Raw genomic sequence first — 23,599 nt, forward strand, 5'->3', positions numbered from 1 at the left:
CAGCAAAGCAACGGCTTGATGATTACATTCAGAAACACACACACACACACACACACACACACACACGCACACAGTATTACCCAGATGTGCTCAGCGTTTCTCTCAGAAGTCTCAGACCGTGTCACCGTTAGCATCTCACCTCCAGAAGACGTGGCTGCGACACAGACGTCACATCAGCAGCTGAAATTCCTGAGAAACCGATGAAGGATGTTCGCGCCTCAGAGGCCAATCACACTCCTGCTCTTCCACCTATTTAACTCAGGTGAGTGTCTTCGACGGCGGACGTTAATGAGTGTTGATCACACACAGGAGACTGTGGTGGATGTTGGGATAGCTTTAGCTGAATTAATTAATTAATCATTCATTATAAATAATTATATATACAGTACATTCATATACACACACACATAGACTGGATATACATTTATATATATATTGATTTTTTTTGAGTCAAAAACAGGGTGGAGTGTAAAGAAAAAGTTCAAATTGAGTCAAAAACAGGGTGGAGTGTAAAGTCTTAGAAAAAGTTCAAATTACAGTAATTAACATTACATTTTAATAAATAGATATTGTTTTGGTAAATATTAAAAATGCTATATTGTGACCCTGTACATTTTCTTAATTAATGCTACATTTACTAAACTAAATATTAATATTTACTATTAACCATCAATCAACATCAATCATAAGCACATGTGGCTCTTTTAAATGAAATAATTATATTTTATTATTACTACAGACTGAAGGTGCATTTATAAGCACTTTATACCTGATCTTTGTCATATCTCGTTCAACTATTAATTGTATATATCATAAATATCTATACCATTTTGAATTTTGTTTTTAAAATAAACTCATCTTTTTGATTCATTTGTGGCTCAGACCATGTGATTGACAGATGAAGGATTTCCCTGACTGTTCATTTTGTCAAATGATCTCTTAGCTGAGGAATCTTGACCACACAGTTGGCACTGACACCCACACTTACACACACACACACACACCCACAGTGACACACACACACCAGTGAGCCACTGCGGGCGAGATCCATCCTCAGATAGGCCGGAGAACAACCCCAGGATTCAGTGGAACAATGGACACAGAAAAGAGAAGGGAGTCCGTCTGACTTGGGCAGGGTGTCCTTCCTTCCTCAGAGGAACACACTGGGTGTATTCAGTGCACGGCCAAACAATGCTACACAATGGATCAGCAAAAAAAGAGTATTATTTTACGAGATGGCAAAATTCAATTGACCCTTGCCTGTGTTGTGATAAGACAGTGGAAAATGACTCACGAGTTCATGCCCCGAGGCAAATGTTGGGGGAGACGCAGTGATAAGAACTGGGCTCCGCAGGTCACTACAGTTTCCAAAATTCTGAATATTATATATTGTTTTTTTCATGTTGAGAATAAACTGTTGTTTTCATAACAATCTGTCATAAATTCCAGGTAAATGACATTTGACCTCCTGTGTGTTGTTTCCCTCGCCTGCTTTGTTTTTCACCACAGTCACCACATCCATCCACCGCCCACCTGCTCCATCACCTGACCCCTCGAGACTCCCATCATCCACCTCTCCTGTCACCACTCCCTTCACCAGCAGCACTGGAGAGTCAAGTCCAGAGGCTGCCTGCACTCTGACCACATCACCCTCCACCCTGGTGGTCAGGTATGGAATAACGTTTTCACAGTGCTACAATTGTACGTTCTCAAGTTGACGATGATTTTACATGAAATTGTGCTGAGTTAGCCCTACGTTATTGATAAGAAAAGACAGATTCAAACCGACAACACCTTTAAAACTGTATGGTGGAACCGGGTTGAAGGAAGCTGAAAAATTAGGAAGAACTACAAAAGGTTTTAGATCCAAAATAGATTGAAGGAAGCTGAAAAATTAGGAAGAACAACAAAAGGTTTTAGATCCAAATTCTGATGTTCTGGTTCAGACCACTGAGGTGTTCGGGGTCAGATCTGCTCTGAACCAGAACCAGCACCAAACAAAGGGAAGCTGGGAAACATCGGACACAAACTTGGTAAAAACTGCAGGTCAGTTAAAGCTGTTGATACAAATCCAGCCTTGAACCTTCTGATCACAGGTTTGGAGATCCTGCTACAGTCAACTGCTCTCGATCTAAGATGGAGTTTACACCCCTGGGATGGAACGCACCAACGGTACGAGGGTGACGTCCGCAGATTTAAAATGATCTGAAAATACCCTACATGTTTCAGGAACTTGAACGCATCATTAATGAGCTGCTAAATAACATCACATGCTGTTATCATTTCTTCCAGTTTATAACCAGGATTAAAAATAAAATCCAAGTTTTTGGAGTTGTTGATGAACCCAAGCAGATGAAGTTGTTTGACATTATATTCTTTTTCTTTGTTTTTTTTGCAGCCAGTTCCAGAGCCCATGGTGGCTCAGTATCTAGTCTGGAGTGTAGACAGGATGACTGAGTGGAGCATCCAGCTCATGTGTTATGCACTAATTGATCAGGAAGGGCAGTGTCAAATTAACGTCCCAGTAGTGGTCTACAGTGAGTACAAACTTTTTCAATTTCATTTTTTTTTTACAAAACATAATCACACCATGAAGCCACATTTATGGTTTACTTTTACACACTGGTCTGAAGGTTTTTGAAAACAGACCTTCGACAATAACTTCACGTGTGACATTGTTTAAGTCTGACGTTGCTTGAATGTAGTTTTAACGTCTTTGTCTGTACTTCCTGGTCCACAGAGCCTCCGGACAACGTGTCCATCAGCTTTGTCAACCACTGCGGGGCCATGGTGGAGGGTCACCGGTACTCTCTGCAGTGTGAAGTGCAGCAGGCCGCTCCTGTTGAACTCCTGACTGTGACCTTTTATAAAGGTCAAACGGCACTGGCTCGACTCCGCTCCAACAACACCGTGAAGGAACCGGTGACTGAAGTCTTCACTCTGGACATCCTCCCCAAGAAGGAAGACAATGGGGTTCAGTACTGGTGTGAGGCCGAGCTGGAACTAGGACCCGAAGGACCAAAGCACCCCCCAGTGGTGACTTCGCAAAAATTCAACGCCTCAGTGAACTGTGAGTGAAACTGCTGACAACTCTTCAGTTATTTCTGGGGAACAGTCTTTGATCACATTAAAAATGAAAAATGTTTCGATGAAATCGATGTTACTGCAAACATCAAACTGATTCCACTGAACGCAGTCGTGACTTTTCTCCCTCCTCTGACGGTAACCATGGCTCTCCACAGTTGGACCACACCTTCACTGCCCAGAAAAGCTACAGGTGAGAGAAGGGGAGAGTCTGGTCTGTGACGTCGGAGGGAACCCCCAACCCTCAGTCACCTGGTACAGAGACGGACAGGCAGTGGGTTTGCCCACTTACTCCAGCAGAAAGCATGCTGGGAAATACACGGCACAGACGAGAGGACATCTTGGAGAGAAGAACTTCACAGTTGAAGTCGAAGTCCTTGTTGGCAGTGGTAGGTTTGTTAATGTGACAAATGAGTTGAATTAAACAAAAAAAGGGAAAGACTTTTCCTTCCTGGATTGTTTGTTAATAACATTTATTTTGGAAGAGTAGAAACAATAGAGTGAAGCCGAGTCTGTGTTAATGACCTCGTCTCTTCCTCTCTCTCTAGGAACTGCCAACAGCTGTAACAGATACATCCTGTCAGCCGTGGTTCTGATCCAGATGATTTACCGGCTGTGAAACGGCAGAGAAAAATTCCAGCGTTTCTGATCTCAAACACTGATCAATGAACTGCTCTGCACAGGAGCTTCTGTGTAGGCTCTCAGTCATCCAGGTCATTCAATCCAAAAATAGTTACAACTGGACGAAGTAGGTTTTTTAAAAAAAAAGACGTTTCACTGGGAAATTCTGGTATTTAGCCTTTCTGCAACAACCCTCGTTACACGTTTAATTTAATTTAGCCCCTTTGAGACTAAATACCAGAATTTCCCAGTGAAACATCTTAAAAAAAAACAAAAAACCTACGTTGTCCAGTTGCCCTCCATGTAACTATTTTTGGATTCTGTATAGGTACACTTTCTTTGGGTATTTCATGGAAGTATTTGTAAATCACAGCATTGTCAGCTTAAAAAAAAAAAGAAAAAAAGATTCAGTCTGATGTCTATCCACACAACACTGCAAAGCCTCGTGGTTCTAGTTTGAATGTACAAGTTATTACAAATGTTGCTTAAAAAAAAAAAACACCTTGTATTGGTTCAGCCCATCACACATTTGCTTCCAATTATATTGTTTGTTTTCTTCAGTAATTGGTTACATAATTAATCAAGCTGGTTACACAGTGTTCTTGATAATCCATTTATTATTTATTATTAACTTAACACAGATCACATTACTTTCACTACAAGTCAGAATAAAGGAATGAAAATGAGGAAATGAACATGAACTGAAGAATTCACCCCACTGATCAACTTGTTACAGTGTAATCCAAGTGTTAACGCCATTAAAATGATGCTTTCATTCATCTGACTGTAACAGTAAACAGCTGCTGTTGACTGTGAGCCTGTCACATGTCCAGGTCTCCTCTGTGGATCTGAAAGAGAACACACACACACACACACACGCACGCATAATTCTGTTGACTCTGTTGAAGCATGAATCTGCCACAAATGTCTAACAGCTGTTCTTTTGTTATGCAACCACTAGGGGTGTAAGAAAATAACACTACAATAAAATATTACGATATTTTGTTTCACGACACGGTATCAATATTCTAAAGCACTGTATTGATTTTCTTTATGAACAATTTAGTCAAATATTATAATCAATTTTTTTAACAATTTTAGTAACCTGGTGTTAAGTATATGTTTACTATATTGACAGTTTTCCATGACAATAGCAACAAAGTGTATCCCAATATATCGTATCGTTGCCCTGTATTGTGTAACATTGTATTGCCAGATACGACTTTGCCTTTATGGTTTTTATTTTTTATTATTAAGGCCGATTTCAACTGATACTGCTGCGATAAAGTTCAGACTTACCCTCGGTGAACCCACACTGGCGACGGTCACTGAATGCTCCTGCAAGAATCGTCAGAAACGATCTGTGACTGTCCAACGTCCAAAGTCTTGGTGTAGTGTCCGGTCTGCAGAGGCTGTGTCAAAACAACGTGACACACTCTGTTCACTGGGAAACCAACGGGGCTGGACTGAGGAGGCGGAGGCGGGCTCTTGGTGTTCACGCCAAAACCCCAGTGGTGGCCCAGAGTGGAGTATTTGTATTTTGCGATGGCTGCTGCGAGGATCTCCTGAGGAACCAGGACAGATGGATCTCGAGCCAGTGCCTGTTCAGCGAGGTGATCCAGAAGGGAATGAGCTGGAACAGGTGTGAAACCTTTGTTTGGAGCAGCAGGCGTCGGTGAATCAATGTCCACAAAAATCACTCCTTTATCAACATCCCTGATGTTTCGAGGAGGACCAGTCCATACTTCCTTTCCAACACCATCCAGGGCAGGATTGGAAACTTTATTTGGTTCTTGGGAGAGTCGACTTTCTAGAGACTGGCGTTCAGATTGACTAGTGATGGAGGACTGCTTCTTATCTAGCCTGGCCTTCTTCGCACTGAGCACACAAGGGGGCAGTCTAAGTATAACAGAATGATCATCTGCAGAATAATCAACTCCACAGATGGTTTTACTTACGGTGTAGCAAATAAGCCCAACAACTTCCTGCACTCCTGCATCAAGGCTCTGACGAACAAACACATGAAGAAAAAATTTCTCTTTTTTTTAATTAAAAAAAAAAAAAAATTTTTTTTTTTTTTTATTAAAAAAAAAAAAAAAAAAAAAAAAAAATGTACTCATGTAAATGACGTACCTGGATTGCATCCAGCCTTTTGGCCAGAGAGGTTTCACCTCACTCTCCAGCAGCGTCCTGAGGTAGTCTTCCACTTCCTGGTTCCCGTGTTTTTCTTTGTCATATTTGTCCATTCTTTGCCTTAACAAGTTACACAGGCACTTTCTGCAAAAAAAAAAAAAAAATGAAATAAAATAAAATAAAAAAAAAATACAGGATTTTTACTGACAAAATATTGACATGTCAAAAATATTTAGAGTAAAGTCATATCTGACTGGGTCTGTTCATCCCACACGAACACCTTCTTTGGCCCTCTCCCCTCATATCCTTCTTCTTTTGCCCTGATGAAGACAGACGAACCTTTTCAACTTTGTTGCTTTATTTATCATTTATTCAGCATCGTTTTACATTCACAAATCTGTTTGTCAACTGTACATTTAAAATGAAGGAATTCTTCTAAAGCCTCAGATGATCGTCTGACTTACCTTGAAGCCTTAACTTGTTCAAATGCTTCACAGCTGGCTTGGTAGGAAGCCAGCTGTTCAGGCAGAGCTTTGCTGATCGCCTCCCTGAGTTTCTGTACAGGATCCTCCACGTTAGGGGACTCCTCCTGGAAAAGTAAGGATAAAATACATGTTAAAAAATAAACAAGTGTGTATTTGATAACAGTGTAAAAATTTCAACTCAAAACAACTGTCCTCACCATGTGCGTGTTAAACAGTTTCTTCACCCGCTTCAGGAGAGTTTCTCTGCTGCACGGCAGGAATGACGACAGGTGTGTGTACAACTTGGAGCGCAGTGGAGCGCAGTGCTCTCTGCACTGCAGCTCAATCCTGGAGCAGATCAGTGAAGAGAGGACAATGTCAGACATCAACACAAGAGTTCAATTTCTGTGGTTAGAATACTCACTCCAGCAGGATAGAGTTGATCAGTGGTGTGAAGAACTTGAGCTTTGATTCGCCCTCTGCAGACTTGACAGCCTTGAAAATTAAAAAATGACCTCAAATGCATAAAAATGCAGTTGACCAATGAAGGCAAAACTCAACCAGATGAGACTTCACTCTCACCACCCGGAGTTTTCTGATGGCGTCTTCCAATCCTGGTGTAAGTCCTTCCGGCAGAGGCACAAACTGCTGTGGTGACGAAGAACTGGACTCCGGCTGGAGCTGATTCTGGTCTGGTTGAGTTTGGGACGGAGGCTGAGCTTTGGCAACACGCTGATCATCAGTTTCCATCTGAAAAAGCTGGGTCTCTGTGGTGGCATGACGAAGTGATTTTGGCGACAAAATGTTTTCAGTGGCATCCAACAAGGAGACCAGGTCAATGTCAAGATCCATTGCATTGGCTGCCTGGATAAGAGCCTGCTCATTGGTCGAGCCAATCAAAGTAAGGAGTGGATCGTTTATCACACAGCCTCCGCCGCCTGCTGCATCTGCTGGGGACAGAGGGATTGTGGCTGCACCTGTAGTTCCAGGCACGACCTGATTGGCTCTCTCAGTTTTCTGTTGTTCCTTCTGCTTCTCTCTTTGAAACTTTTTCAGCATACTGGTGACGCTCAGTGTGCCAAGACCTTTTTTCTTCTTTCGCTTTATCTCCACGAGTCCAGATTGATACGATTCACTGTAACATCAATTTGAAAAATCATATGATATTGAAGAGTTCATTAACTAGTCCTGGAGGTACAAAAACTAAGGCCCATTTTGAAACCTTAATAACAGTAATGGTTTATTTTTCTAATCCAGAAACTAAGTCAGTGTTTTTTTAACTTCACCTGCTCTTTGACTCCATGTGTGTTTTCGTCTCTTCATTTAAACTGCAATGTTTCTTCTTTGGCTTCTCCAGTCCAGGATTGTGTTTACGTTTCTCACACATGAAACAATTGCACAATTTCAGTCACTGGTGCAAAAATTATTTATTCTTCTTTATTTCTGTGCAGTAATTACCTTTGAGAGTCTGAGAGTGTTCTCTCCTGCTGTGACCTCCTCGTTCTCTGTGTCAGACGCCTGGCGAAACTGTAGCATCCCTGAATTTATGTAGAATCCACCAAACTTCGTAGTGATGGCGGCCGGGACAAATTCATCATACTGCAGGGAGCAAAAAAATTAAATAAATCATCCACATAATAAAGTAATTTAAAGAAATAATTTTGAAATGCTAGTCTGAGGAGTGGACTTGCAGCTTCAGAGTTGTCGATGAAGGAATCCTCATCATCGTATCCATATCCAATATCTATCAGATCCTGAATGCGATCCTTCTTTTTCTTTCTTTCTTTTAAACCCTGCAGATAAAGACATTGTTTCATTTGTTTGAAGAAAAAAAAAATTACATTTCATTTCCATATTAATTTTAAATATTTTTAAGTATTATAGGACATGTCAGATAAAAGTAAATAACACAGTTCTGTCACACAACTCACATATTTTTCTTCCAGTTTTCTGGCAATCACAGCCACCTCATCTTTCTCCTTTTCTTCTTCTTCCTCCAGCTTACTTAGTGAGCCGTTAGTTGTACAGTTGATCTGATAAAAAGGTGTTCATCACACGAACATAGAGAGAGCACAGGATGCATTGCGTGATGTAAATAATTAGGAAAATTAGGTCAAAAGTGTTGGAAGATGAAACCACATTGCTTGGCTTGTTGGCAGAAAACTTTTTATTTTTTTTAAACTTGCCAATCACAGCTTGGATAGAAACGTAGTTGTATTCAATTGTGCAACAAAGGAGAACATTTCACAGAAAAAGTAGATACAAATTAAACCATAAACATGATGATTTTTGTATCTGTGTTCTATTACTAAACACCAATATTAAAAATACCCTCCTTCCAATAACCTTACATTAAACGCCACGATAATGTTTTTATTTCAAATGTGTATTTATTATTTAATCAGTTTACTTGTAATTCATTACAGAGGGCTTTTTTTGTCCATTTTACCTCCATGGGTTGTAATTCATTACAGAGGGCTTTTTTTTGTCCATTTTCTTAGGGGTTGTTAAAACGCCCATGTTACCAATAACATTCAATCAAAATCAGACGTTTACATTTTGCTACATTTTTAGATCGAGGTCAAAAAAGTGAATTTTGACAATAAATAAATGTATATTCTTATCTCACTCTCAGTTTAAATTCTTACCTTGCCATCGATGAGCTGAGTGTAGCTAAACTCCGGGAAACTTCGCTCATCGGGCTCGAATAAAGTGAGCAGCAGGCGGACGGTGTTGGTGTTAACGGCCTGGTCTGGTCCGTTTAGCTGGCCTCGCTCGACACCTGAAAGGGACGGTGGTGACGGTACTGACGGTACCGACCGTACCGGTGACGAAGACTTGCTACTCTGGTCTGAGGGTGAAGGTGTGAGACTGGACAGAGTAGTGAACTGAACTCTCCTGGATTCAGCCATCGTAGAAGCTAAAAACCACCGAGCTCCTCCACAGTTTGGTTTAAACTACGTAACGAAGTTGAGTTTACTTAAATAATAATAATAACAGGTGCGTTCAAATACTCTCACTGAGCGCAGCCAATCAGTTCACAGTTGCACGGTCTCTGAAAAAACAAAAAACAAAATGGCGGCTTAACGTATCAACTGCCAGTACGAGTTGTGTTTTTACAATTTTTTCCGAAGTTATGTTTTCGGTTTGTCATAATTCTTTACGCCAAACACCTTACCAGCGGTTCCCTAGTAAGTTTGTACTTGGTTTGTAACCAAATGTATTTCCGAAGAGCTTCAGCAAAAGTGGTCGTTTTGAAGGTCGCCATCTTGATTTCTGATCGGCAGCTAAAATGCAATAATATGAAGCTATTGGTTCTGTGACCAGTTGCTAATCTAGTTAAAATGGAATGTAACTTTGTCAAAACAACGAGGACTGACTACCTGACAGGCACACAACAGAATTCATCAACCAGATCAAAGGTGTTAGTTAGGCCCCAACTGTATAGTATACTAAGTTGTTTGTTTGTAGTTTTATTGATTTTGTTAACCATGTCTTTATAGAATTATACGCAGAGCAAGTGCTTTAGAATTCTTAATGCCTTCTTAATGTTGACTTTATAAAAAGAAGAAAATATATAAAAAATATATGGAACAGAATAAACATTCCATATTCATGACATGACTTGACTCAAACTTCAACACCAGGAAAACCTTTGACCTTGATGCCTCCCCCAAAAAAACAATCACTGAGCTGTTTTGGATACAAAAATGTTACCATTAAATTCATTTATTATTTATTCACAATTCTTTTAAAACAGAATTATTTTTTGTTAAATAGGCATATGGTTCTTATTAATTTAAATTTTAACTGCCCATAATTTCAGGGACATGCTGGAAAACGAGCAGCGAGCGAGGTGGATTGCACAGACCTGGAATGCGCTTTGTTTTACCACAAGGGGGCGATGGACACCCATGTGAAGAAGAATCAACTGTAAGTGTGTGTTTTATATGATGTTTTGATGACCGTATACCTAACATTCTTTGAGACAGACAAACACTAAATACGTTTTAAGAGCATTTAACATATATGAACTAAGTTGTAGTGTGTGTGTGTGTGTGTGTATGTATATATATGTATATATATATGTATGTACACATATAAGTATGTACACTTCATATAGAGTGCAACATAATAACATATTCCAGTCCACTCTTAGCTTTAACACTTGGAATGCATTTGGATGGAACACGCAGGGTGTCTTCACGTTATTTAAAGTGACAGGCCTGACAGCAGCATCTTGTTGTTATTTGAGACTCAGTTAACAGGGTCTCAACCACAATCACATCCAGACAGTCGTGTGTTACTCCTGCTCTTTTACATGTAGTCTGCACTTGGCCTGCAGTGAATTGATTTTGACAATTACAATAACAGGATAATTGCAATCTGTCACCATACATTCCCGTTAGCATATCACCGAATAACCACTCTGAGCATGATTCGGTCCACACATGTCGCCCTGATCTGCATAACACTCACTGCAGCCTGCTTTGTAATTATAAATGAATTTCACGCTGCCAGGCTTTTAATGCAAATAATATGGATCTTCTTTTAACCACTCCTCTTTTCATCAACAGTCCGTGTGTGTGTGTGTGTGTGTGTGTGAGAAGGAGAAAATGAAGGAGGATCAGATTTCAGCCCAGCTTTGTTTGAGTAGCCTCCCCTCTCAAATGAGTTAATGGGATGGAAGTTATTTGCCACCCTGAGCTTATAGTGCAGGGTTGAATAGGAGCGTTGAATTAAAAAAAAAAAAAAGGTGTCAATACATGTGCTGGAGACAATGAACTAAAGTCCACACAAGCAGGATGAAGACAGACAGATGGAGTCCGTGTGTGTGTGTGTCAGTGTGTGTAGGGACAGGGACCCCATCAGTGCAGGATCAGAGTGGGGAAATTGGAGGACAATAGAGAAAGAGGGGTGCGGGGGATAATTTAAAGCGATCGGGGAGGCAGTGTCCCAGAGGTGCATAATTCACTCATTCATTAACTTGACCAAACAGGAGCCAATATTAATTAACTCGTTCCTCGTGCCCAGCCGCCCCCAAGAAGCTTGTGCTTTGTTGTCAAATTGGCGACTTCCAACAGTTTTTGGAAGCGAAGGCTTTAAAATCAGAGGTGACAGGACAGAGGGTTGGGGTGGAGTGGGTGGGACGGGGTACGGGGGTGTAGTTAAATCTGGCTTTTGTGTGTTCTACACATTTCTGTTCAACATTGATTATTACTGTTATTATTCATTATATAAAATATGTTTTTATTTACATGATTTTACTTTATATTATTTTAGATTTAGATTTTTCCACAAAGTTTCATGGCCGCTACATCTAGAAGATAAACCTCATCCTTTTCATATTACTTTACACTGAGTTACTTGTATAAAGCAGAGTGACATGGAAAGAAACATCAACAGCTAGAGTTTGACGTGGTCATTTAAGGTTAATAGATTTCTAGCAGGATGCATGAAGTCATGGAGTACATAGAACAGAATATTCATAGAATAGATCCTGGTTCAAAAAGAATCAAATGATTCACAGATAAATAGAAGCGATTTTATACATGTGCTGTACTTCACCTACTGGCAGTTGGTGTTATAATAAATGTATGTAGATATTTGCCATCAATTATTTTTATTTAAATGTAAGATTATGGTAAAAATATAAATGTCAGTTATGAAAAAAAAATTGAACATGCTCAGTAACAATCAGTTTTAGTTCTAAAATTAATTCTCAAACTAAAAAGTACACCAGCTTTCAACACTTGACTGAAAATTATATTAAAATGTATACAAACAAACCTACTCTTTCGATTTTGTGTTTTGCCGTATTTGCCTTTCTTTACCTTTCATTTTTTAAAGCACTTTGACGAAGCTCAATTTCAATGTTCTTGACACAGACTCTCCTGTAGCTCTCCTCTCCTCCGCTGGGGGGCGCGCATCATCCGACTCCCTCCTATGCTGTCAGGCCCTGCTAACTTTGATTAAGGCTTAAATTGGCTGAATTTAATGAACGCTGCCTAATTAGCCAGGATAACAGCTTTAATTGATAAGTAATTATCTGCCACAAATTGTTATTAATTCTACGCCTCTGTCTGATAGTGTAGTGACTCTAAACCCCCCCTCACCCTCAAGCCCTCACATGTCCATCCATCCTCCCCTGCAGCATTTTGTATTTATGTAAACAAGCAGTTGTAAACAATTAGGCATATGTTGGGGGGGATATTCCAGAGGGTGTCATTAAGCTGGGCTTGGTGAACTGGCAGTTTATATGAAATTATTTGCTCTTGCTGACTGATATCTGTGAGCTTTTCACTGTCTTGTCATTTTGGCTGAGAGCCAAAACAGTCACACATTCTCTTCATTAGCGCAAAAATATATTTTTATTAAAAGAGCCACCGCATTTTTGAATCAAATTTTGGGGACTCGAGTCAAAGACGCTTTAATTCAAAACGGGGTTTCCTGATACTACATTACTACTTGTTGTAATATTGTTGTGATTCTTCTTGATTGTGTGGGCAGGTGTTTTTTTATGATTCACATATAGGTTTTTATGAAAAAAGGTATTCTGTGAAGAAACATATTTATTATTTTATATATTTTATATTATTATTTGTTGTTGTTGAAGTGTGAAAACACAGCTGGTCATTCAAATGAAAGTTGCAAAATAATCCTGAACACGTTTCACATTCTTTAATGTTTTTTTTTCCCCCAGTCGTGTGTGAAAAGTCAAACGGAAGTTTTCACGGGTGAAGAAGTGAAGACGTTGACAGAACATCTTGTGATCAGTAAGAAATGAACTGTTTGTTTTTTTTATTTCTAGTTTTTTCAGATTTGTGTTTTAAATTGTGCGTAGCCCGTTACAACACACACAGCAAATGTGCAACTGGGGAAATAATTTAAGGTGTAATTTTGGATTTGATTATAATTGTTTACATTTGGTTTCAAACTGTTTTATTACCGACAAGACAATAATTTGGAAAAGTGACTAAAACTGGTAAAAACCTGCAGATGTTAGGAGACGTCACCAAGATCAGGTGTAATAAAATCACGTCGTGTTCATTGATTCACCACCAGGTGGACTTCAGCTTCGTTCATATGTCGTACAAAGACGTCAGCTGTGGATGAGTCAGTTAACAGTTAAAATAAAATATATATATATATATATATGTATTATATATATTTGAGCTGTGTGGTCACATATAAAATATAAATAAAGTTTACAAACATCTGTCAGATTCAGCAGATTAAACCGGCCGTAATGGCAACAGTATCAACAAAAGGAAAAACTGAATGGGGCAGTTTTAATAAATTATATAGATTTTTGTAAAATGTTTTCATCAAAGCTCAACTCAGTGGGTGTTACAAAAAAAATCACATAAAGATATTTAATATGTTATCAAAACAAATTACGTCCCAAAACCAGAAATGTCCTAAAACATGTACACAATATAATTGATAGAAATAACGTTCTACAACAACAGACACAGACACAGACACAGTCGCCTTTTAAATCACTATCTTGCAGCTTATACTAACAAACTTGCACCGGTAATTATTTATTCCTAATTAGAGGTTGGGTTTAGGGTCTGTGTGTGTTTATGAAAAACCAGCAGATGTGAAGTGATTCATTAGTTGTTCATACTGATGTTTACTGATACAAGGTGAAAATGTCATTCTACAGTAGATGAGTGGTTTTACACAGTCGTTAGTGGTATTTTTACAGACATTTTTACAGGAACCAAATATAGAATTTAAAGATATTAATAAAAAATAAAATATTTAAATATATGGGAAAATCTTCCTTCACAAAATTGTCACCTATATCTTGTTTAATTTCTTTTACATATATCTATCACAAAATAATGAAATGTATTTTAATCCTTATTATTAATATTATTATGTGCACTAGTGTCAGCAGAGACTCCTGAAAGCCTCACATTAATAATCAATAAACTGATTGTCGTCGTTTTACTGCAGTTTAAACAGTTATGAAGCCGGTGACACCCGGGGATAATGGAGAAAAAAACAAAAACAGAAACACAAACAAACCTAAAAACAGTACTTAATTTTTGAACCGGCGTCCGTCCCTTTACTGCAGCGTGCGCTGACTCTTCGTACGCAGCGATTCATTAAACGGTTTTAAATGAGATTCATGAACTTGCCGCCTAATTAAAACATCTTTCCCCGTTCACAGAGTGGCTCTAAGCTGAGCTCTTTTGGGAAGGAGAGAAAAGTGAGAGGGAGAGAGAAGGGAGAGAAGGGAGGGAAGGGAGGAGGAGGAGACTTCCCCCCTCCTCCCCCTCCTCTTTTTCTCCCCTACCCTCTTTCTCTCCTATAGCAGATGGTTTTGTTGGGCTCCAGTAGCCTGCCAGTGGCCAAATAGGCCGATCCATTCTTCCTTTATGGTGCCCATCAGATCTGGGCATTTGTTCCAACACACACACACACACCAGACACACACACACTCACCAGGAGATCAAGAGTATTTGAGAAAAGTATTGATGGAGTGAACCACTGAGATGTTAATGCAAACACTTCCAAGAGGCCCGGGCGTAAGAAAAAATTGGCGCCGCCATTTCTCAAATTATATCATTACTACATTTTGAAAAAGTTAATTTGCATAGCGGATTTCCCCGCGGGTTCGGGAGGTTAATTAGGTCTATTTCCGTGCAGCTTGTGCCAAGACAACCCAAGAAAAAGAAGGAGGGTGATCAGGAAGAAGGGTGAGGGGGGAGCAGAGGAGGGGAGGGCTGCGGGGGGAGATCCCACTCACTGATGACAATTAAAATGGCATTTTGGAGTCTTTCAAGCATTGAACATTTTCTGACATATTAAGCTTGTTTTAGTAAAAGGTGATAAGTCAGTTTTAATTGAAATGGAGTTATTGCTCCAGAGGAAGTCTGAATCTGATTACAGTCGTTTTGGAGAAACAGATTTTTTTGCGAGGAAGCTGCGGTGCACGTGAACACAGCTCCACTGATTAACTGAACCCATTGTTTATACAGTTTGTTGTTTTTTTTTGCTCCTGTAATTGTGTTCAAAAAACAAATACAACTTTGAGTTTTTAGTTTATCTTAATGAAATGGGGGATTTTTTTAAAAAAAAATCATATATTCAATAACAACAGTCATTATGAGATAAAGGCAGTGAAGGTTTTTATTTTAAATAGAGATTAAAAAAAAATTAAACCACACTTGAAAATGTCTATTTGAAATCATCAATGTTTCTATTATGTGTCAGGGAAGAAAGGACATCTTCAGTGGCAAGAAAAAAAAAAGAAAAAGGAAAAACAACCCGTCAATACATTAAAGCCCTTCACTTTTAATTGGAATTGCATCCACTTCCCTGACTTAGTGAAGTGCTAGATGAAAATCCAGCTTCGTAACAATTAATTTAAATGAGACTTTTAATTATCAACCCAACGACTAAATAATGACTGACTTCATTTCAGATGCTTAAAAATTAACTTGCGCTCGGTAATTGAGTAATTAACTCTCCAATGGTTCACCTTAGTTTGCTAATGAAAAAATAAATGTGACTCCATTTCCAGCTCTCAGGAGACTCGTTGACGAGTTCTGGAGCTCAAATCAGATTCTTCTGATTCGTTCACTTACTTACAGACTTTTATTTAGTAAAGAAACAAAAAAAAAAAAAAGTTTTGTTTGTTTTTTTTGTTGTTGTTTTTTTTGGTCTGAATGTTTATGTTGTAATATACATGTTTAACTACAGTGACAAGAAATCATTATGTTTTATTGATGAGGACATTGTTTTGTTTTTTTTCCATCTAATCTGGAATTTTACGTGACATATAGATTTTGTTTTTGCCAGTTTACTGCTTATTTGGTCTGATGTCAATTTGATTCACAAGAAGTCAGTTTTATAACATGACATTTTTTATATGTACCGTATTTTCCGGAATATAAGTCGATCTGGAGTATAAGTCGCACCAGTGCCATCTAGCGGCTGTCAGTGTGAAATTAGCAAACGCACCAGTGCCATCTAGCGGCTGTCAGTAACATGTAACATGTAAATTTAGAGTAGCAGATACTGGTACACAAGACTAGAGTGCCCTCTAGTGTCTGTGAATATGTAGGTAACACCTGAGTATAAGTTGCAAACCTAGACAATTGATAAAAAAAGTGCAACCTGTATTCCAGAAAATACGGTAAATTAAGATGAACCTTTTGATTTATTATTTAGTAATGGTTATTTTTGTGATGACCTTTTTCCAGAAAATACGGTAAATTAAGATGAAGCTCTTGATTTAATATTTAGGTAATGATTTTTGTGATGACCTTCGGTTGTCGGTTGTTAGTTCCAGGTCTTCATTTATAGAATATGAGTTCAGATCAGTAAATTCCAATCAGCTTTGATGTATAAACCATTGCTTCGTGACTGGTCTGGAAAACCAAGGTCGTCTCAGTGTTTTGACATTTAAAGAGGCCATGTTGGATTGTAGGGGGTGTGGGTTGAGCCGCAGGTCAACAATGTGACATTGACTTTCGGACACACCATAAAGTCTGCTATCCGTGCTTTATCATCCATTTTACTCTAAATAGGACTGTATTTCACAAAATGACAACATGATGTTTTAAAGAAGAGCTCGAGGTAGAGATCATTAACTCCTCAGTGAAATGTTTTATGATGGTTTAAACCAAGTAACATTTTCATTTTTGTCTCCACGGTGGTAAATTAAATTTACATTTCCAAAAGTATAATGTATGAATAAAGAAATTAGTGGATTAGTTCATGGAAAGGTTGTGTTAAAAATCAGAGGTGAAAGTTTGTCACACAGGAAAATAATAATTTGTGTAAATTTCATTTTTTTCCTTTTATGGTGAGTACTGGGACTTGGAGGAAATAGTTACTAGTAGAAAATAGGGGCCTGTAGGTGGCACTAATTCAAATCAAAGGATCCAGAATTTTCTTTAAAACCATAATTGAAAGAAACGGAGGATGGGGATTGGGTTAGAGCAGTTTTAACATCATGCTAACTGAAGTTGTATGTGTTTTTAAAAAACATATTTGAAGTGTACAGCTTCACAGAACAACAGAGCTCTGTATTATATTAAGCCCGTCTGCCGCACCCTGACTGGCTCCTGTTGACACTTAGCCTCGTGACTTGTTTTTAGAGAAACACTTTTTTTTAAGAATAATGTTGCATTACCAAAAACAAAGCAGTGACCGGTGCATATCTGTTCATAGCACCCCCTGCAGGAGAGGTGAGAGATTTCTTCTGTTGTTCCTGTATTAGTGCTTCTTCACTGCATGGCAAATGGCAGAAATAAAAGGTTAACAGTTCAGTTGTTGGATTGTTAATGTCAAAAAACCCGACATCTTAATTATTAGCCTCGTGCTCGTACAAAATGATGTCATGTGACAAAATAGCTTTCTGATCCTTTTTGTGTAGGTTTTCCCCTAACTTTACAGCTTTACAACCAATTTACCGTTCAGAAAACTCGGCTGTAATCCTGGTCGGTCCTCCCTCAGATCTTTGAGGAGAGCTGAGAAGCCGTCAGTTCAGCAGAGACCAATGTTGTTGTGTTTCTCCTCCAAGTACAGCTTTGGTCATGTTGCACAGAGACAGATGAGGGAGAGGAGGCAGGAGGGGAGGCGAAACCCCCGGCCTGTATGTGTGTCGCCCATCTTATTATCAAGTTAATTAAAGCTAGCATCTGACAATGTCACTCGTGCCGGGTGAAAAAAGGAGGAGGAAGTGGGGGAGAAAGAAACGAATTTAAATGCTGCGGTCTCTCAGGACCTCATGTCAAGGGCTGCTTTTCTTTGAGCACTGCATGTGTTTGGCTTGAACAGCCACTGGGAAAATAAAGAGAGTGAGGCTCAGAAAGAGAAGGGGGCTTTTACATGTGTGAGGAACTGACGTGAAGGCGATAGATGTGGAAGTTTCCTAAAGAGTTCTGAGGAAATAAATACACATCAGGAAAAAAAGAAGAAAAAGAAATGAAACAGGAAATAAAAGTAAGAGATGGAGACAGATAGCTCATCAAACGCTGCTCTCCAAATGTTCAGAGTCGCTGTGAGAGCCTGAAGACCGGCCCACATTAAAGAGTCCATTTAAAAAGTAGACATTGAAATGCAGAAAAGCCCGCTCGCGTGTCGACTCGGGGTCAAGTAACGGAGGGATTATATGGTTCTTCATAATAATATTAATTAAACAATTTACATGCTAATAAGGTAACAATTATCAGAGCTTCTGGTGAAAGATTCAGGTTATTACAACACGCCAATCCCGGGGCTGCGGGTCACAGGCAGAACAGCAGAGAGAAATCTCAACTCAAATTAACATTCTGTCAGCTCCAGAAATTGGATAAATAAAGTCGAATTAATTCACGAGGGGGGGTGGGGGCACTTATTCAAGCAGCTCTGATTACCATTCAGTATTCACCAGCACGCGGGTGGCTTTCTGTCAAGAAATTTAACACAAAATGAAGCAGTCACCGCCTCAGGCAAGATCTGGCCCCTGCAACACCATTTACAATTTATAATCTCCCTCTCTCTCTCTCTGTTTCTCTCTCCCTTCACAGCGTCTCCGTAGGTGTCCACCTGGACCTGCGGTCACTCCCGGCCTCTGCCATGACGCCTTCATTTACTAATACACACTTCATCCTGAGCAGCACCTCCCAGCAGGAGAAACGATGTGAACAGGATGACGTGAGGCCACGGTAAAAAACCTGTCACTGAACGGACCAGCAGTAATATACGTCTGCTTTGGTCTCGTACACGGACTGTCCTCACAGACGGTCCAGGTTTGGTTCGAACTCCAGCCAAGATCGTACAGAGTTAAACTCAAAAATATGAAAACATCTCTACATAGAACATTTATAAAAACCTACTCCAGTTACTGCAGTACATTTAAACCCTGCACTCGCAGTATTTCAGGATATTAGATTTGACCGCTGCCTTTTTCATTCCCAGAGTTCTTAGCGACCGGTCTCGTTCTCAGTCCTGGGTGTTGCGCTCACCTATTAAATTAGTTTCTTTTCCTTTTCCTCTGAAAAAGAAAGTATTTTTGCAGGATTAACATGTTGACTTACGGAGGAGTTCAAAAGTAACGACGTGTAGTGAATCACGCTGACAACCGTTCACTCCAACGACAGAATGTCAAAAAAACCTTTCAGTTTGCTCCAACGACAGAATGTCAAAAAAACCTAAACCATGATTTAAAACTGTTCACATCTGATCCCCATCCACGGCTTCTTTCAAATATGGTTTTGAAGGAAGTTCTGCATCCTTTGATTTGAACTACTGCCACCTACAGGTCCGATTTACTACTGGTAATTATTTTCCCCAAGGCCCAGAGCTCACTGTAAAAGGAACAAACTAAAACACAAGTGAATTTATATATATATATATATATATATATTGTACTTTTTCCTCTAATTTTAAACACAAACTTTCTAACAATTATTCCACTGTTTTTCATTCGTACTTTACTTTATAGTTTTGGAAATTTAATTTTCCATTTAATTGAGTTTAAAATGGCTAAAAGAGTTGACGACTAACTTAAGTGAATAAAAGTTTCTGCTGCAAGAAAATAACTGAAATAAATAAATAAAAACAGCAGTTTATTTTTTTCCATCACTATTTTTGGATTTCTCTGTTCACTAACGTGTTGATCCTGCAAAGATACACTCTTAGAAGAAAAAGGAAAACAAATAACCAGAACTGGTCACTGTTTTAGGAACTTTAAACTCTTATTGTTCTGCCTTGAACCTTGAACCTTGAACCTTGAACCTTGAACCTGGTGCAGCTGATTGTCAGTGATGTTAGAACTCAAGATGTGAAAAACAAAATGAAATTTGAAAATGTTTCTGTAGAAATAACTGGAAAAACAGACTCCAGGCTGGAGTGGAACTGCACGTGCACCGAAAAGTGACTCAGTGTGTGTGTGTGTGCGTGTGTGTGTGTGTGTGTGTAGTGAATCATGCAGACGACAACCGCACACTACAAGTAAACATCGGTGTAAGCTGTTCAGGTGAGAAATGGAAATAATGTTGCAGTATTTGACTGAGGCAGTGTGCGTAACAACTGGAGTGTGTGTGTGAGGGTGTGTGTGTGAGTGTGTGAGAGGGTGTGTGTGTGAGTGTGTGTGTGCTTGTGTAGGGGTCTCTGGGAGATGGAGAGAGGCTTGTACTTTAAAACACAATGTGACAGCTCAGGAAAAGAGGGAATGATAAAAGCACTGTTATTGGATCAGTTTAGTCCTGAAACACACACACACACACACACACACACACAGAGAGAGAGAGAGAGAGAGAGAGAGGTTATTGGTGTTGCTTGTGTTGTGTCTTATTTTTATTTATAAACCACAAGTTTAAATGGACATTTTAGTCCGTCTTTAACTGCGTTCTGCTGCACAGGAAGGAGATTATTTTTCAGAGATTATAATCTACACTTACTCTTTTTTAAATTATTATTTAAGTTTTTTTTTATCATTTTCTTTATTATTATTTTTTAAATGTGGTGTTGCATTTTCTGGCAGAGGTGTACAGCACCACACAATAACAGAGCTCCAGGTAGTAACACTCCACCAGACCATTCGACCTTTGAACCACGACGTTGCAACTACGTTCCCCACCGACAGGGGAAAATATGGAGTGCATCAGTGTCCCCCCCCCCCCCCCCCGACCCCCCCATGTCGCGTTCTTTTTCTTTTTCTTCTTCTTTAACCAACATTAGTTAAGAGTGTAACAGGAAATGTTCGTGTTCTTCATATGTTCTCACTTGATCGATTATATTTCCTCAACTCCAATGTTTTGACAGAGTCATATTAAAGGATCAGTCAGGTTTAATTAACGATCGATCTGGACAGAAAGAAAACTCTCTCCCTCTCTCTCCTTCTCTCTCTCCCTCAGCCTTCCTACCCCATTAACCGCGCCTCTGACGTCACATGGCGATTAACGCTCCTTATTGGTCCCGGGAGCAGATGGAGGAGTCCTAATGAGGAGGTTCACGAAAAGAAGGAGCAGGGTTGACGTCTCGGCCGCTCCGTGAACACAGCTCCGCTCTCCGCTGTGTTTAGAATCTGTGCTGGCGGTTTTTCTCCTCTCCGCCTCCTCCTTCACCTCCTCCTCCTCCTCCTCCACCTCCTCCTCCTCCTCCCTCCTGTTCCTGCTCGTCCTGACTCCTCTGTGACGGACTGCATGTTCAGCCACACCGCTTCCGTCTGCAGCGTCACTTCAGCCCCGCCGCAGCCGCAGCCCGGGCGACCATGGACAGCCGGGTCCTCGAGCATCCTCACGCCCAGTTCGGAGGCTCCTTGGGCGGGCTGGTGGGCTTCCCCTATCCGCTCGGCCCCCATCATCACCACCACCACCACCACCACTCTCCACACCAGCACAGGCACCACTCTTACGAGCTGGCTGGCGGGCACCAGCTGCAGTCCGCCGCCGCCGCTGCCGCCGCCGCCGCCGCCGCCGTGCCCTTCTCTATAGACGGATTACTGAACGGCTCCTGCTCGGCCTCGGTGGTCGGCTCCAGTAACCCGCTGCTGTCCGCTGACAGCCCGCACTTCAAACTCTCAGGTAGGCTTTTAAATTCTCTTTTTTTAAAGTAAACAATCACGCAGTGAAAGAGGGAAATGTGCTGAGGCTCCGTGGAAACATCACATATATTTAACAACAACAACAACAACAACAACAACAAAAGAGACTAAAATCGTGATTAAGAGAAATTATTTCTGTTTACCTTTTTAGTTTAAAAAAAACAACATGATATTACACTAACTAATATTATACTAACCAACAGACCAGTATTAAAATGATAAATGCTAAAATTAAAAGTCTCAGACTGTAATTTATTGGCTGCCATCCGGGTTTAAAAAATGTATTTAAAATATTAATGGGTTTGATTTTTTTTTAATAAATTATGGAGAATAATTTTGAGATTTTGTAATACAGTAATAAATTTAAATGTATTTATATATATATGTGTGTGTGTGTGTGTCACGGTTATTTGTTAACAATATTAGTATATATTGTAGTAAATGAACCGCTGTTAATTTGTTTTATCCTCACACACACACACACACAAACACACACAAACAACTCATCAGATTCTGGAGACCCGGATAAGGACAGTCCCGGCTGTAAACGCAGACGGACCAGGACCAACTTCACCGGGTGGCAGCTGGAGGAGCTGGAGAAAGCCTTCAACGAGAGCCACTATCCTGACGTGTTCATGCGGGAGGCGCTGGCCCTCAGGCTGGACCTGGTGGAGTCCAGGGTCCAGGTAAGGAAGACCAGTCGCCAGACCTTTAATTAAATACATATATATATGTATATATGTGTGTGTGTGTGACATATATAGTCACCAGATCCTCACCGACTATAATGAAAACGAGGCTCCTGTTGTTTAATGGCTGACCCTCAGAGTCAGAGGCTGTTTGTCAATGATCAGAGCATCAATAAGGCCGCTGTTCTGAATTATGCATGGAGGAAACCTATTGATTTATGGCTTAATAAAAAATAAATTAAAAAGTCACGGAGACTAAGGATATATTTTTAATTTCCATTTTCAATTCAAAAATATTAATTTATAAATGTATCAAAACAACGTCTAGGTTTGAACAGTGTTTAATAATTAACTTTGGTTATATATTGGTTAAAAAGATACAAAGCTGCAATATTTTAGATATTGTTGTTTGTTTGATGTTGTTTTAAGAAAAAAATTATATTGATAATAACTCAGGTATAACATGAGAGATTAGATAAATAAATAACGATAATAATGAAAATAAAAATCATAATTGCGCAAAAATATTTTATTTAATAATTACATAATTAAAAACAAAAACCTTCTGATAAATTTGGTAAAAACAAACCCACACCTGCTGTATTTCCTATTGTTCTAATAAAGTGTTGATTTGGTGATATTTAAATCCCACGGTTCAAATTGAATATTGATCAAACATTATCGCACCGCCACGATAATACCGCGTGAACGCTCCCTGTTGTTCGTACGCAGCCTGTGCGTCGTTGACGGTGTTTTTCCTCCCGTCTGTTGTAGCAGGGACTCGGGGCTGTGACTCCCGTCTCTCCACTGATGTAGTCAGTGTTTTTTGGGGGGGATTTTTTTTTTTCCTCCTAAACCTCCGATTATTGTTCCCTCAAGCCGCTTAACGCTCCTTTATCTCGGCGGCAGGTTTGCTCGGGATAGATAGAACCAACATTTACTATTCATAAGATGCGCCATTGTCGCGCTGCATGTTTTTATCTAGGCTTTCTCCTTTTTAAAAAAAAAAAAAAAAAAGAAGAAGAAGAATTTTACGCATGCATTTGCGGGTC

General features: G+C 39.6%; 3 protein-coding genes across 4 annotated transcripts in view; 2 read left to right on the top strand and 1 right to left on the bottom strand.

Moving 5' to 3' along the window:
• LOC103383272 (hemicentin-1-like) lies at positions 1–4,703 on the top strand. Its single transcript, XM_008316326.3, has 7 exons — positions 1–262; positions 1,510–1,669; positions 2,097–2,172; positions 2,399–2,537; positions 2,741–3,070; positions 3,243–3,473; positions 3,633–4,703. The coding sequence occupies exons 1-7, from the start codon at positions 208–210 to the stop codon at positions 3,701–3,703; spliced, it is 1,062 nt and encodes a 353-aa protein (XP_008314548.1). The 5' UTR covers positions 1–207; the 3' UTR covers positions 3,704–4,703.
• On the bottom strand, positions 4,308–10,034 carry LOC103383254 (ubinuclein-1-like). 2 transcript variants are annotated; one of them, XM_008316305.3, is made up of 15 exons: positions 9,481–10,034; positions 8,951–9,357; positions 8,234–8,335; positions 7,994–8,095; positions 7,761–7,901; positions 7,589–7,680; positions 6,885–7,437; positions 6,727–6,797; positions 6,521–6,650; positions 6,303–6,427; positions 6,093–6,158; positions 5,839–5,982; positions 5,664–5,711; positions 5,005–5,583; positions 4,308–4,553 (listed from the first exon to the last, which is right to left on the bottom strand). In XM_008316305.3, the coding sequence occupies exons 2-14, from the start codon at positions 9,212–9,214 to the stop codon at positions 5,031–5,033; spliced, it is 2,391 nt and encodes a 796-aa protein (XP_008314527.1). In that variant the 5' UTR covers positions 9,215–9,357; positions 9,481–10,034; the 3' UTR covers positions 4,308–4,553; positions 5,005–5,030. The 2 variants fall into 2 exon arrangements, with proteins under 2 accessions (XP_008314527.1, XP_024914597.1); XM_025058829.1 differs by lacking the exon at positions 9,481–10,034 and having other exon boundaries at positions 5,839–5,985; positions 6,096–6,158; positions 8,951–9,346.
• The window catches only part of LOC103383255 (homeobox protein unc-4 homolog), a 20,829-nt gene continuing 6,651 nt past the window's right edge, over positions 9,422–23,599 (top strand). Inside the window, exons 1-5 of the mRNA XM_025058846.1 lie at positions 9,422–9,493; positions 10,129–13,078; positions 18,839–18,976; positions 20,233–21,838; positions 22,369–22,544. Coding sequence (XP_024914614.1) covers positions 21,526–21,838; positions 22,369–22,544 — 489 coding nt within the window. The 5' untranslated portion in view covers positions 9,422–9,493; positions 10,129–13,078; positions 18,839–18,976; positions 20,233–21,525. The remainder of the gene's footprint in view (positions 9,494–10,128; positions 13,079–18,838; positions 18,977–20,232; positions 21,839–22,368; positions 22,545–23,599) is intronic.

The sequence above is a fragment of the Cynoglossus semilaevis genome, chromosome 9 (assembly GCF_000523025.1).
Source record: "Cynoglossus semilaevis isolate Cse_v1.0 chromosome 9, Cse_v1.0, whole genome shotgun sequence".
Classification (NCBI taxonomy): Eukaryota; Metazoa; Chordata; class Actinopteri; order Pleuronectiformes; family Cynoglossidae; genus Cynoglossus; species Cynoglossus semilaevis.

Bases quoted from the DNA above. Each gene is read 5' to 3' on its own strand.
- LOC103383254 (XM_008316305.3), bottom strand. From the start codon at position 9,214: ATGGCTGAATCCAGGAGAGTTCAGTTCACTACTCTGTCCAGTCTCACA. The intron at 7,681-7,760 runs GTAATTACTGCA...TTCATGTGTGAG, and splicing joins ACACTCTCAGACTCTCAAAG to AAACGTAAACACAATCCTGG. The intron at 6,798-6,884 runs GTGAGAGTGAAG...TTAATTTTCAAG, and splicing joins CCATCAGAAAACTCCGGGTG to GCTGTCAAGTCTGCAGAGGG.
- LOC103383272 (XM_008316326.3), top strand. From the start codon at position 208: ATGTTCGCGCCTCAGAGGCCAATCACACTCCTGCTCTTCCACCTATTT. The intron at 1,670-2,096 runs GTATGGAATAAC...TTCTGATCACAG, and splicing joins CCCTCCACCCTGGTGGTCAG to GTTTGGAGATCCTGCTACAG. The intron at 3,474-3,632 runs GTAGGTTTGTTA...CTCTCTCTCTAG, and splicing joins CGAAGTCCTTGTTGGCAGTG to GAACTGCCAACAGCTGTAAC.